The 14811-nt window shown below is 43.3% G+C and overlaps 2 protein-coding genes across 13 annotated transcripts in view; one reads left to right on the top strand and one right to left on the bottom strand.

The window, feature by feature from the left end:
* LOC111248406 (uncharacterized) overlaps positions 1-12588 on the top strand; it is a 75188-nt gene extending 62600 nt beyond the window's left edge. For 11 of the 12 annotated variants that reach the window (XM_086982192.1, XM_022800708.2, XM_086982194.1 and 8 more), the window contains 5 exons: positions 967-1155; positions 1573-1930; positions 2956-3278; positions 5990-6245; positions 7683-12588. In XM_086982192.1, the coding sequence (XP_086838318.1) occupies positions 967-1155; positions 1573-1930; positions 2956-3278; positions 5990-6245; positions 7683-8116 (1560 nt within the window). In that variant the 3' untranslated portion in view covers positions 8117-12588. The remainder of the gene's footprint in view (positions 1-966; positions 1156-1572; positions 1931-2955; positions 3279-5989; positions 6246-7682) is intronic. The other variant, XM_022800713.2, reaches the window with a different exon arrangement.
* The window catches only part of LOC111248407 (dual specificity mitogen-activated protein kinase kinase 1-like), a 56712-nt gene continuing 42213 nt past the window's right edge, over positions 313-14811 (bottom strand). Inside the window, exon 7 of the transcript XR_015322648.1 lies at positions 313-1180. The gene's annotated coding sequence lies outside the window, so the exon portion shown is untranslated. The remainder of the gene's footprint in view (positions 1181-14811) is intronic.

The raw sequence follows: 14811 nt of genomic DNA on the forward strand, positions 1-14811 counted from the left end.
GTATTATCTCCTACCTTATTCGATATGACATACGAGGAGAACAAAAAGTTGTTCAACGATTGCGGCAACTGTTTATATTGTACGTAAGAGGGATTAGAAACAATCCCAGCGCGCGGCATTTGAATAGCAACACCCTTATGCCTGTCAGTGCTAAAGCCTCGTTCAACCTGTGAACGAAAAAAAAAAGTAGCGGACCAGGTAGCTTATCGACTACACCAAAATCTCTCTGTAAGTTTTCTTTTGAGTAGAAAGAAAGCAAGGTAAACTCGTTGAAGTAGCACTCAAATATGTTACAAACAAAAACAAATTAAATTCGTTGGTAACACCAGGCCAAATATATTTTACTCCAAAGTATCGAGGACTTAAGACGGCCAGTAAGTATAAAAAGTGCACAAAAAGTCTCAAAGGACTTGTTGTTGAAGCTGATTTGGACAACTCAATTGACACTATACCCCTTAAGACAGTCGGTTATTTCTATAAAAAAATATCCAGCTTTTTTAAAAATGGCTTTTCGGTACCTTTGAATGAGTTTTTAAAATTCATTATTATTATTAGAGAAGTATTCAGTCTTGCTTTTCAAAATTTTCCTCGCATTTTTTGGAAGCCTGATGAAAACTGGCAATAACATAAACCGTCGATTTCGGACAAAGAAAGAAGTTTATAACCCTCGTCCCGCGTAAACGCATTAGATAATAGTTAACTTTCGCTCAAATTCAGTTAATGACACATCTTTTTTTGCCATGACAAGCTTGTCGTTTTGTCCTAAAAAAGAAAAATGGCTTTCTTGTAGTACCAAGTGTAGCAAGTGGGTGCATATCGGGAGCGATAAGTAGTTCGCCGAAATATGTCCTAACTAGGATGTTTCATTTAACAATACATATATGTACATATATATTTTAGAATACAGGCTTGGTTTGTCTTTTATTTGACTAACAATCGAGCATTTGTGGCCTGGTTTAATGGCAGAAGTGGCGTCAGTTGTTCGACAAGTTTGATCCTGAAGGCTTCGGTGAAATTCCATGGGACGACTTCCTTCGTGCGCTGGACACGCCCGAATTTGAGGAGAGCATCGACTGTACAAAGCGGGAACTATTTCGATTGAAAGCTCAAGATCGGAGGACCAATGCCATTACTTTCGACGAGTTTATCGCTGTGGTTAGTATTTGCCATTCCCTGCAATCTGCGTAGAAGTAAAATGACTTAGTACAAGGCGCCTAGATTTAATTATCCTCTAACCCAGTATGTCGTATTTGCAAGATTTAATCTACAATGGATAATGTTATACTAACGTTATTGAACACCTAACGTCATGTGGATGCTATTGGAATAAGCAAGTGACACTTGTCTTATATAATTGTTTGCTAGTTCTCCATGTTTTTCTTTATTATAATGTATTCGATCTTCTCCCTGATACAGTTTGTAACGAAAGCTATATATATATATATCTAAATTCAAATATATATGCAAAGCGGGATGAGGGTACCATTTTCGTTTGTTTGGTCGTGCCAATTCTAACTTCTACGATATCGGTATCACTAATAGTTTTCTGACGACTTTCATGGACCTTATCAGATGACCCGCAAGCGAACGCGTTCGCTTGAGATGGCGGTACATCAACGCGACTCATGCGGCTCACTATGGATGCAGTCGCAACAACAGGCACCAACGCTGCAGATGGAGGTCATGCACGGACCGGTGAATATGGCCACCCTCAGCGCTATGGGCGGCCACCTGCAGAACATGCAGGCGTTGCAGAGCGTTGGCGGAATACAAACGCTTCCACACTCGTTGGGCCGTCAGATGGGAACGATGTCGCAGTTAGCGGCGGCGCATCCCGGCGGGCTGGTTAGCCACGTATGCACCGGGGGGGCACATTCGCAGCAGGGCACGCCAAGTCATCACGTCTGTGCTCATGTTCATCAGTCTAATGGTGAGTCTAACGCCGACGTTGGGGGGATGGTGAGGTCAGGAACTGACAACACGAATCACGCCAGGAAAACGTGATCCTTTAAACCGTATTCTTATGACATCTTTTATCCGTATTAAATAAGTTAATAAAAAGTCACTTTTCGTCGCATCCACACCCCTTAGAAACATGTTAGGATACACAAACCCAGTATGCAGTCGTTTATCTCGAACAGTAATCTGCCGTATCCTGTGTTGCAACTGCATACATACTACCATAGATTTTACGACTTGTTTGTTTAACAAGTATATATATAGGCAATCATATAATTGGCTTTATATAGTGTATTTTTCCAAGGCGCGTACTCGTCCATTACTAGCATGGATAGAGTGAACATAGTGTGGCTAAAAGTTAAGTATCAGTAAGTAACAATATCAGCGAGTAAGTTAATACGAACGGTTATAGTACCGCACAGAGCATGTTCCTAATATGAATCGTAGTTTTTCCGCTGTTTAAAGAAAGCCTGCAAAATTTACTCAAGGCCTTTTTTTGTGGTTTTGATGTAGTTAAATTCTACGTAGCTGTTGATGCAGTGACAAGTAAAACTTGTCTGCTAGCTCTCATTTCTTTCTTCGATTTGCCACCATTACGCCATATTGACCTCGACGAATCTTTACACGAAGATCTTTCCGGTACATGATTGTCGTTTCAGTACGAGTACTTAATAATCTTTGATTTGTTATTTAATAAAAAAAAACACAGCCCTTTACATGCAATAGTTATCGCTAAGTCTATGATCATAGATCGACGGGTACTACCGGAGATCTGGATGAAAACAATTGGGGATTTGGGCGCTGGCTATGACGGCATCGCGTGTGTTACTATGCCTGCAATGGCAAGCTAAAGGACGTCACTAACACTTCCTATAGATACCAGACTACTCGCTAAGTATAGATGCGGTCCGAAATTGGCTCCTGGTAAAAGGATGAACGGTCTGTAATCTACATGTTTAGGTGTATACCATTGATGTTACGTTGTCTCCTTCCCAGAATCAATGTACATAGAGAACGGCTGCATTGAACAACGAGCTTCATCGGGCTTCAATGGGAACCCGTACCTTGCAGCTTCGGTGGCGGCGACTGCGCTCGCTTCGTCGGGCGATACGACACAAAACTCATCAGGTTTGGACGAGTGCATCGTCCAGGACGACATACCGGTGATTTCGGTCCGGCGGGCCGACACGCTCTTTTCAAAGATGGTCAACCTGATCGGCGGTGAATTTCTACCCGAAGATCGCGACCGCAAATACTACGCCGACAGCTATACGTGCTGCCCACCGCCTTTGTTCATACTCTTCGTCACCATTTGTCAGGTACGTTTATATACATAACCGCACTCAGCTCTAGTTGTAATAAATAATATAAAACGCACATACTCCACTATGTAGGGCAAGTCGGAAGGGTATATTCTTGTGTCAACGTGTTCTTAAGTGTTGCAAATGAAGTTAGCCTTTACGGCTTTGTTGGGAGCAATACGGTATCACGTAAACCAGCAACGTTATTGCTACCAGGCAGGGTGCAATAAGACATGGACAACATGTGCGTAGATGGGTGCCAGAGTTACAGGCATTAGCATTAAAACAATAAATTTGGATTACCACTTCTGAAGGACACCTTTCATATAGACGACTGACTCAGATGGGATTTCTTCACTTATGCTAATGATTTTATCAATTGTGGCTACTTTTATGCATTGTCTAATTTTGTGGGGGCTTGCAGACGGCTTTTGCCATTCAGTTTGGACTAGTCCTTCCAACGTTGAACAGCGTTCAACGCAGTCCGAAGATTGTATTTTAACAACTATTTCTGCCGCTATCAGGACGTCGATCAAGGACGAAAGGGATTTCTGTAGGACGAGAAAGCTGATCAAGCTTTCGGTTTGGTTCGAAATGCATTACGCACATTTATACATTCATGCCCTCCTTTTTTCCTACGCGCATCCTTCGATGATACATTAATCGACAAAGTAGAATCGTTAGAGGGAACAGAGGACCAGAAACTAAAATAAGTGAGGTGCATTTGCTTATGAATTTTAGTAACGAACATATTTGTTCATGGATGGTTTGATCTGTTTCGTAAATAACTAACATTTTGACATAAGTCCGCTTTTGAATGTGCGTTAATAATAGTCATTGCATAAAACAGAAAAATACGTTAGGATCTTAAAAAAAATTTCCGATGAATTACAAGCTCGTCAGATAGATTTTGATCAGAATTGATACCCTAAACAGGTCAGATTAGTCTTCGACACAGATCATTGGGGACAGACATTGGGGAATCTCAGACTAGGAGCCCATGTGACATTGCGTTGTTTTACCATCCGCCATCTTGGATCGTTGGTCCGGTAGCGCAATGCCGGTCTCCCCTGGTTAGCAAGTTGTCGCTACACCTCGATCAAAAGATCATCATGGGCAAGGGCGTGTGGATGGGTTAAATGGACGAAGACGGTCATATTAGCGAGAGCAGCAGATTCCTTGTACTGACGAAAAGCGAAGTGGCGACTTGCTTTTTTGCTACCGTTCTATGGAGTGCTTGCTTACTCCCTTCTTGTATTCCTTTACATGTCCGATTTTGACGTTGCTCGCTGTTTTCGGATTCTACAAAGGGGCGGAACCCGACCCCATTTTGTTCGCATTCGCCCGCTCCCTAGTTTACATGCACACTTTCATTTGAACCATACCCTTACTAACGCTGTGCGGTGCGTAGCGTACTGTTCTAGCACAGCAACACGTGGCATCAAAAACAGCAAAACGTCCATTCAGTGCAGCAGCAGCCGTGAGGTGGCATTTGGGCTCCTTTTTTTTATCCACTTTCCTTTTTTTCCTATACGTTGTTTCTCTCAGTACCCCACTTTGCTTCATCATACGTTTTGCTTCGACCTAGCGACCCTCCCGGGCTCACTAGCTCACCCTGTGGAATAGCTAGCATCCACGCCCATTCCACTGTCTTTATGCTCTTTTTAACTATCGTGAAGGTTTCTCTTCTCTACATTTACTCCTCCCACCCCAGCCAATCCTAGCTGAATGCTTCATTTTCACCATGGGTCGCACGACGCACCCCCGACCCCTTGTTCCTACGACATCCTTTTGTTATCGCCTCAAACTACTACATGTCCCTCTACAGCACACACACACACACACTGTTGTGCACGATTACGGTTCTAATCGCTTGCCGCTTTCGTTCCTGCCTCTGTATTTCCTGCTGTGTGGTCCCGCCTTACTAACCGAATCCTTGCTCCTCCTTTTCTTCTATGCCATAGACGTTTTCTATTGCCTTCCATAGCTTGTTCTATCAACTGGCCGCTCGTCGCTAACAGCCCCTCTGACGTCCTTTCTCTCAGCCTGCCAGCGTTTCACCGATAGAGCCTAGCTTCATTGCTATAGCCCACCTAAACGACCGACTTCCAGCCAGGTAACACTTCACGGAAGCGATGCGACACTTTCACTCCTTTAGGCCTCTAAATTTGCAGTTTCCCTCGCCTATTTTTGAGTCGGAAGATCTATATGACTGACGATGTCGATGCGTCTTCGTTTGGTTTTCCGTGTGTTCTGGGGGGCGTGTAGGAGAATGACAAAGATCTCATCGCTGCGTAATTGCGCGCTCCGGAACACTGATTTGCCGGTCGCCTCCTCCGCCCCACCGATCTGCTGCGGTGGATACAACCGCCAAGATATGATGGTTTTGGTTGTTAAGCACAAGCACAGCGAGAGTAGCGTCTTCGGGCGATGTTTTTCTCCCGAGTTTATACTGCTTGTTGTATGGATGCGTCTGTGGGAATATGTGTCTTTCCTCTTCTACGACAGAAAAGAAATAGCGTGCTCACTCAACTCGCGTCGCTTTGCAGGGGGAGACTTGGAACTGAACCCCATTTTTCGCTTGCCTGCCTATTTATAACAGGCACTAACGCTGCTCCACTTGCTCAGGTCTCTCTGTTTCTGGTTTCTATGGTTCATGGTCTCTTCCTTCTGCCTGTCGTTCTGATGCGTTGTCCTCTTTTGCCGACCTCTTATTTCTTTCTTTGCAGATCGCCTTGTTCACGTACTACTCGCTGACGGTTGGACCTGCTGGGCTCTCAACGCCCATTCCCGCTCAATCCATATTTATATTTAATCCAGGATACAAGTTTGAGATATGGAGGTATTTTTCATACTTTTTGGTGCACAATGGCTGGTTACACCTCGGTTTCAACATCGTCATCCAGCTGTTCGTCGGGCTACCGCTCGAGATGCTGCATGGGTCATGGCGTATTGGTTTTGTATACATTGCTGCTGTAATAGCAGGTAAGCAAGAGCAGTTGTGTTGCAAATGTAGAGTTAGGAACATCAGGATATGCGAGGTTTTGCGCAATCTATTTACAGAATAATGCTACTAAATATTATATAACCTCTTAGGCAAATTAAGCTTATCACGAACGGGACTAATCTGTTTCGGTTTATCGAGACAAAGGCATCCAAAGCAACGTTATAGTCTAGATTTGGCTTTTAGCAGTCAATCGAATACCTAATTCTAAAAACTTGATCATGCTGTAGAGTGGGGGGTAGCAAGTAAGTTTTGGTTTACTGATCTCCTAATTAGATTCTTGAGCATTCATCTCGACACCGGCAAACTTGTCCTATAAACAAATGCTTTCACAATTGATCGCAAATCTCTTAGTATATACTTCGTCTCGCATTTTACCGATAGCACAGACATCTTATTTGTTACCATATGCTTTACTATCCTACTATTCGTAAACAAGAACAGTCTTATGGATTTAATTATACTATCATATTCATATCATAGGCACTTTAGCGTGACATGCGTTGCTTAGCTAACGTCATTTAGGAGAAGGCTATAGAAGTATTTTTTTTTTTAGCTTTGCGTGAGTTACGCTATATCAAAGAGCAGCTAGATCTCTGGTGCATTCTAGCTCCCGTCCTAGACCATGCCAAGTTAGCTTAGCCTGCTCCGCCTTTAAATCAAGATCAAGCCAAGATTTCATGGCTCAGGAGATGTGAGAGCTGGCCTGTTTTCCTGCGAAGCCTGGTAGTCAGGTAAGCTTTGCAAAACAGAATGATAAGGGGAAACCAGCGAGTACAAGTACGTAGACGTCATCATCTAAACAGGGCAACAGAGCTTGTAGCTGCTAAAAAGGGAACGTAGCATTCGCGTGCTTGTGCCTTGCGTACAACCATACGAGATGCCAGTGGTCGTACTGCTCAACCGTACACGCACTGTTAGCACCGCTGCTGCTGCGTATTTGGCTGGTAAGCTCTTTGGGCCATCTGCTAAGCTCGTCGTCACCAGAGTGCCTCCAGAGCCCCATAAGGTTCAATTAGGGAACTCCTCCCGCACTACCCGCACCTGTGCATCCCGCACTGCCAGACGTCGTGTAGCCTAGTGTGACCTGGCTTATGCTAGACGCATCTTATCTTATGCAGGCCTTTTGCCAGTTTGCATTTAGAGAGACTTCTCTCATTCTTTTACCTGCACCGCCTTCGATTGGGTTTCGTAATGTGGCAGATACGGCCCGCGTGTATATGCATCCTTTGATACGCTAGCTGCTAGGGGAAACCACTAGATGTTGTTAGCTGAATGGGCACACCGTCTACCTGTCTCTCTGTTTGTCTGTATGTGTGGGAGGGACGACCGCGTTTCCGCATTCACATGTTGTATTGTATATTTTCTCACTAATCTCCTGTCTCCCCGACTTATGTATCGTTGTCATTCACTTACAGGATCAGTGTTCTGCTCTGTAGTTGACCCAACGGCGTTTCTGGTCGGAGCCTCATGTCCAGTGTATGCGCTGTTGAGCGCTCATCTCGCCAACATTCTGTTGAATCACGACGCGCTATCAGAGTTCGGCCTGTCGAAATTCTTCCTACGGATCACACTCGTGTTTCTCCTCAGCTCCATCGACTTTGGGTTTGCACTGTTTGACCGCGTTTCGGAACCGGACGGGCTGATACTCGCCTTTCTCGGACCATTTGTCGGGGTTGCCTTCGGCGTATCAGTCGGTTGCGTTGTCGTCAGAAGCTACGAACGGAAGCTACGGGAGCAGTTGGCCTGCTGGCTGGTGATAATATTTTATGTTCTGGCTATATGCGGTGCCATTGTCTATAACGTGCTCAATTTCGACGCGTTCCGGCAAGCGTCCGCTGCTCTCTTTTAGGTTCACTAGTAACAGAATCGGTAACAATACGGCGTCGTTAAATGCTACTATCGACCGGCAAGAAAAGAAGAAGAAAAGAAAAATGGCGGCAGAGGGAAGGTCGCAAGCTCACAAAACTTATACCCAATTTGATGACTCTACTTACCATCACTCCAACCATAATAAATACAACCACGACCCTTATTCATCCTAGCGTTTCTTGCCAACTCTTTTCTTCAAGCGAAAAACATCTGGTTATGATAGGCAACGATAAAGGTCATGGCAGGTCAATTTCAGCGACAAGATGGTCGCTTCGTTCAGCTGTTACAAACTCGATCTTATTTAAGCAGCCAGTGCCGCGCTTAGTTAGTGAGCCGGGTACGGATTTCAAGTAGCCAGAAAGCTGCCAAGATGTCGGTAGAACTGTCCAACGCCTTTGCGAATGACTTCTAGAACGATAAACAAAATACCGTAATGAGCTCAATGGGTTTCCGTGAAAACTGAACCCACGCTCGTGTCGTATCATGCGAATATGTTAGCCCTTGTCTCTGCACATATGTATGTAGGAACATCACTAGTTCAAGTGTTAAATTTGGCGGATATCACTGAGCAAACGGACAGCCAACAACTGAATATGGAACTAGAGAGGATCGGGTGAGACAAAGCAGATCCAATGAGTTAATGAAAAGCCAGAAAAAACAAAAAGGGCTACGAGGACAAAAAGAAATACGAGAAACTAAACAATGTGCGCGGTGTTTGCCCGCGGGCACTGAGGGTTATCTGTTAAGTTTGTGATATTAAATTTGCATTCTTGTGATAGCAACAACGCTGCCGGTATCTGCCAGCGCTTCTATACAGACACACAAACACGAAGCAACAAATTATGTATGGTGCTTCTGATAATGATAAATGAATAGTAATGAATACATCGTCAGTATACCAATAATAACAAAGAAAAATGAGATAGTTCTGCATAGCGGCGCACTCAAACGTGTCGATTGTACACACTTCCTACGTTGATACGTTATATATATATATATATATATATATATATATATATATATATATAATATGTACAGAAATAAAAAGAAACGTTAATTTGACAAGATAATTAACAATAATACTATACGAGAGATAAAGGGAACGAATGTGAATCCTATTGAAACGTGATTGAAACAGAAACTAACATGGCGTAAATGTACATACGAGTCTTTGTGTATGTACGAGTGTATTGAGCATGGTGAATAGCGAGACATATTGCTCTTCCTGTTACATACACAATGATATTGGCACTGCATAGACGCTTTTCATACGGTGTTGGCCAATAAAGGAAAACGAAGCCGACGATGAAAAGAGGAAACTCTATAGATAACACGTTGCGGAGGTCGAATGGATACGTCGCCGCTATCGCGTACTGACGGAAGTCAAAATGCTACGTGCACTAAGGTGCGTACTGACCCACAATGATTCAACCGAAAATCAGATGAAAATTAGCCACTACACAACAACAACTACTAACACGACAGCTGTAACAGCAGATGCGGGAAGACCAGCACCAATTGATATGAAATCATTACAAATGTAACGCGACAATAAGAGATAAATTCTGTTTGACATTGACTGCATAGAAAAGATGCGATTCATCATTGCAGCGTAATAGTAGTAGTATTGTTACTAAGGGTAATTTGAATAACAATGTAATAGTAACGTTGAGATAATGACCATGAAAATGTTTATCCTATTAATGAGCAAACGAAATGTTCTCTGTGAAGCAGAGTAGCGAGTGGGCGTACGACGGGGTAAACCGGATAAGAAGCGGACGGACATTTAACGGCAAGCAGAACAACTCCGACCAAAGAGAGAACAACTGAAAATAGGGTAGAAATGTTACGTGACACAGTACATTTAGAAAACAGCGCCACCGAACGGACAAACGACTAATTGCAATAGGTCTGTATTTATGGGTTGTCTGGATGAATGACTCGGTGTGAAAGTCTGCTAGAGGAAAACGGGCGGGAAGGAAGACTGACAAAGACGAAAATCGGATGAGACGGAAGAAGAACGTGGAGTCTTACCATTGAGTCTGAGGCCTAAATAGGCTTCGTGTCTCACAGAAGTGCTGTCGCTGCAACAACGCTGATAGGAACTCTGGAGGGCAGTTTACCATGACCACGGACACGAAAAAGGCGGCAAAGAGTCCCGAAGAAAGCACTCTTCTTCGTCTAGAAAAAAATAGTGGGAAGCCAGAAGGGCTGTGTTTTTTTGGGGATCATTTGTACGGAGCTGTCGAATGGCCCACAGGTGGTACCGGTGCTATGGGAGTTGAAAAGGAAGTCGCTGAAAAGCCAACGGTGCCAGTACAAAGCCAAGCGGTGGGACGCGCGCCTCTTTGAACCTTTGTCTAGTACAACAGCAACAACCACAACAATAATACAACTAGAACAATAACAACAGTTAATGATAATAACAACAATATAAAAATAACAATACTCAGATTAATAACGCTCAGCACTCGTAACGCTTATTCTAAACAGCCCATGATCCCCTGCGATCTTTGAACAACTGTCGACGACAAGGCCATGCGGTCAAACATTAAAGCATCAATACCAACAACAAAGCAAATAAAAGGAAATCAATGGGACAAGGTGACTCTGGGTGTGAGAGGCAGGACACGACAAAGAAGAGGAAAGACAAGACAGTCATATGGCAACAGGCGCAATTAGACAAACGGAACATAATAGTGATAAACAGGGCACAGGTTACAGCGCTAGACGTAGCATGGCGGACTGATACGGCAAAATGAATTTTTCGATGCCATCTCTTTACATACAAGCGTATCTATTGTTCTGTCAAGCAATATTTGTACAATATACTCATGAGAAATCGATAAGCTCAAATTATGACAACATTATTGAGATTTTTATTTCGTTTGGAAAAATGATGAACTTGGGGCTTTCAAATACCTCATCCGTATGTACATAAGCTAGTAAATATTTTGTCAAGCACGTAATACCACCCCCGTTCTACTACTGTTTTGGTCGCTGGCATTGAAGGCCATTATTGAAGGTATTGAAGGCATAATTCAACATTCATTTGCATTAACCCATCACCTAAGCACATTTTTCACAGGACTTCCAAGCTAGAGTTCGCATCGGCGTTGAACTCCTCACAGCCTATGACTGCCGCGTCGCCCACACAACACGAAAACTCGAAAATTGACACGGAAAATATTATACACATGGACTTAAACACACACATACACACGCGCAGAGTGTATTACCAAAAAGGAAGTCTTTTGGATCTTTGAACACTATATATATATATATATATATATATATATATATATATATATATATATATTATCTACGTGAAGTAAACAATAAGCGACAAATGGAACTAGTGATGAGACAGGGGTGGCTGCCTGTCCGCCGCGGAAATGATTTGTTTGAAACTACAAAGAATTAACTACAATCGAGAAGTTCCAGAAGCAGTGGAATCGAAGGCTATAAAATATGATGATATATCGTATAAAAATAATGATAATAATGTCGTATCGTATATGTGGAGGTAACTAAGACTTCGGCGAAGCATCTTGTTCATGTAGATAATTTCACTTCTCTGAGGGGGCACTTTATCGAACGCTTATGACCATAACGCTATTGGTTAAGGTAATGACCGACAATTATTACTCATTGGAACAAAACTAATAATCGATTCGGGACGCATCTTGCGTGCTGATCGCGCACTCTTGCGCAGGCCTGCAAAAAGTGCTATGCCAAGCAGTGTCTCCGACGTGACGATCTAGCGCCATCTCAACCTTGGCGATACAGGATGAAAGAAAACGAAAGAAGTCATTGTGTCTGCTCAGGTGGTGTCTCCTTGGTGGCAAGGAAAGACTCTATAATGACAAAAATTATTATAATAATATGATTAATAATTAGAATGATGAACGTGCGCCCGTTTTTCGATCCGTCTATGTGGACGACAACGGACAGGGCAAGTCGGTAGAAGTCTGCTAGGCGATCGCCCGTCGCAACAGGACGTGTCAGTCATTGAAGAGAAACAACCAACAAAAAGCGAGGGCTGAGCGTGACCTGAACGTGACGGCCGTCCAATTCGATGACGTATTTAGATTAAATAATATACTATTGTAAATGACCACATACAATACATAAACAAAGAGAGAAACGAACACACAATGGGCTTTTAGCTAGCGATACTATATATATGCGCGAAACAGAAAGGTGGAGTAGGAAATGTCGGACACCTGCTGGAAATTTCAAGGCGCGGACTAGCCTGAGACAATAATAGGCTCTAAGGGTGTGAAAAATGTCGAGCCAAACAGTCTACAGGTGCATCGTCCTTCACTCCTTGTGTACAACATTTGCTTCTTCATATACGACAGAAAAAAGGAAAAGTATGGAGAGAATGAAAGGAAGATAACGAAAGAGGAAAACGAAAGACAAATAAAAAAAACACTTGGTCGACAATCACTCGTGTGTTTTCACTTCGCTTTTAACTAGTACTTCAAATATTACCACTGATGGCGAAACTTAGCTTCTAAGCCTGGCACAGATCTATGTCGCGCGGGGCGGTAAAATGCCTAGCGGCACGTAAGATTCGAAACATAGAGACTCAATAGATGCAGCGGTCGTATACAATCATGCAGACCTCTCTTCTGCTGTTTACGTAGAGGTGTTCATTGTTTTAAGATCAATAATGTTGATTATCAGTGAAAGTTCTCCGTAACTAGAGTATATCTAGAGTTCAGTTTGCGCATGAATTGGACATAATCTAACATACGGCTATTCACTGCTTGGTGTTCCCAGCGGTACAACATACCAGTCAGTTATGCTGCACACCATAATCTCCTGCACAGGGACAAAACCACTAGGTGATACTATAACGATGTCTTGGCTATTCAGAATAATTAATAAGGAATAATACCGTATCCGACAAAACATCGGATTAGCTTAAAACGGGCTTAGTGCAGCAAAAAAGGGGCAGAATTTCCATAAAATTGTTTATTATTTTCAAGGCTAGATGGGCTGCGTCTACTCTAGCTTTGCTGTAAGATATTGCTTGATTGTGAACTTCACTGATTGTTTAATTTTTTATAACAATCATAGTAATAGCGTTGTCAAATAAAGTAAGAAGACTCCAAGCAACCTGTAAGAGAGCGATGCTCATTTCAACGAATAATATTAGACCGTAAGTGTCATTCCTATCACCGTGTCAATATGAACTAGGGTAGAACAAGCTCGGCCATACTTTGTGTGTATGGTAGGCGAATGCCGTTAAGTTGTACAGCGTAGTAATGGCGGTAAGAGAGATAATATGGCAGAAGATTACTCAAGACGGCCTTAATGCCACAAAAACACCTAGATGGTGACCCAATAAGCTCCATCAGTCGACAATGTTACAGCGGAGCTGGGTGAAGTGTTACGGTAGCAGAACAGGCAGCTAATAGTAGGCAAGCAAAAGCCTTAAGGCCATTGGATTCTAGTGACGCGAGCTAGAAGTTACCATGCAGAGACGGAACAGAAACTGTGAGAAGCAAAATAATGAGCGAAACGCGTCCCCCTCATTTCGACCCCTTCTGGCCACCGTTCGACGGCGCTGGCACAACACAAAAGACGTAGGAGCTACTATCCTCTGCAGTCAAGAAGACCAAGTACCGGATGTTCTTGCTAAATAGTTTCTAACCATTAGGTAACTAAACTTGACCACGTATAGTTTCGTAAAGCGTACAGGGCAGATAGGGGTGAGATGACTAAAAGAAGATTAGAGGAAGAGTAGAGGCAAGCTAGGTACACCGAACTGAGCAATCAGCCGACCGGCTGGTAGGCTATTGCTAAGCAGAAGGCTCACAGGACCACAAAAGTGCTATGTTCTGCCACTAGGAGGACTGGTACTGGAAGTAGGCTATACCTAGACTGCTTAGTTGTTTCTAGCAAGCAAGCGAGGGTGGGGCTCAGGAGCGCAACGACGCGGATGCAACGTGTCCTGCCGGCTGGATTGGTTCGCCAAATGCATTAGGCCTCAACAAGCTCAGCCAGCTCCTATGCACTGATCACATCAGCACACAACGACTCGTGCTAGCCCGGGCGTGCTATCGTCCTTATAGCAAGGTTGTGCGAGTCGGTAAATTCTTCTACCTCCATAGACTTACGTAGACTGAGCGACAAATGGGAAGTGAGAGCACAGTCAAAGGGGAGACCATATAAAGGCCAGCGGAAGCAAGGATTGAGGAAGGATGATATACTGGGAAAGGCGATAGTTGCAGAGTTCCTAGTTAGGCATAGCAAAGAAGACGCAGAGACTGTCTTTTGCAAAGGTTGCTCAACAACTTAACAATGGTAAGCGATAAGTAAACCCCATAATGTACAAAACTGCTCTGTCATTGAGCTGAGTTGCATCGTTATTAAATTCGGTACAACAAACAGTTCTTGCTTTGTGTATATCAATATAGCAAATAAGCATATAAGTTATTAACAATATGACAGGTATTCACCAAACACGCATAAGTCTATCTACTTACTAATTGATTTTACACGCCTATACCTTATTGAATTTACGGAAACCGTTTCTTTGTTACGGCTTGGCACAGCATACAATAGTCAGTGCAGCTTTTAGATACGAGAAATCGACAATATGACAAAACTAGAGACGGAGAAGCAAGACATTTGCCGAGCTCAACAGCGACTTCCCGAAAG

This window comes from Varroa destructor, unplaced genomic scaffold (genome assembly GCF_002443255.2).
Source record: "Varroa destructor unplaced genomic scaffold, Vdes_3.0 BEIS01000003.1, whole genome shotgun sequence".
Taxonomy (NCBI): domain Eukaryota; kingdom Metazoa; phylum Arthropoda; class Arachnida; order Mesostigmata; family Varroidae; genus Varroa; species Varroa destructor.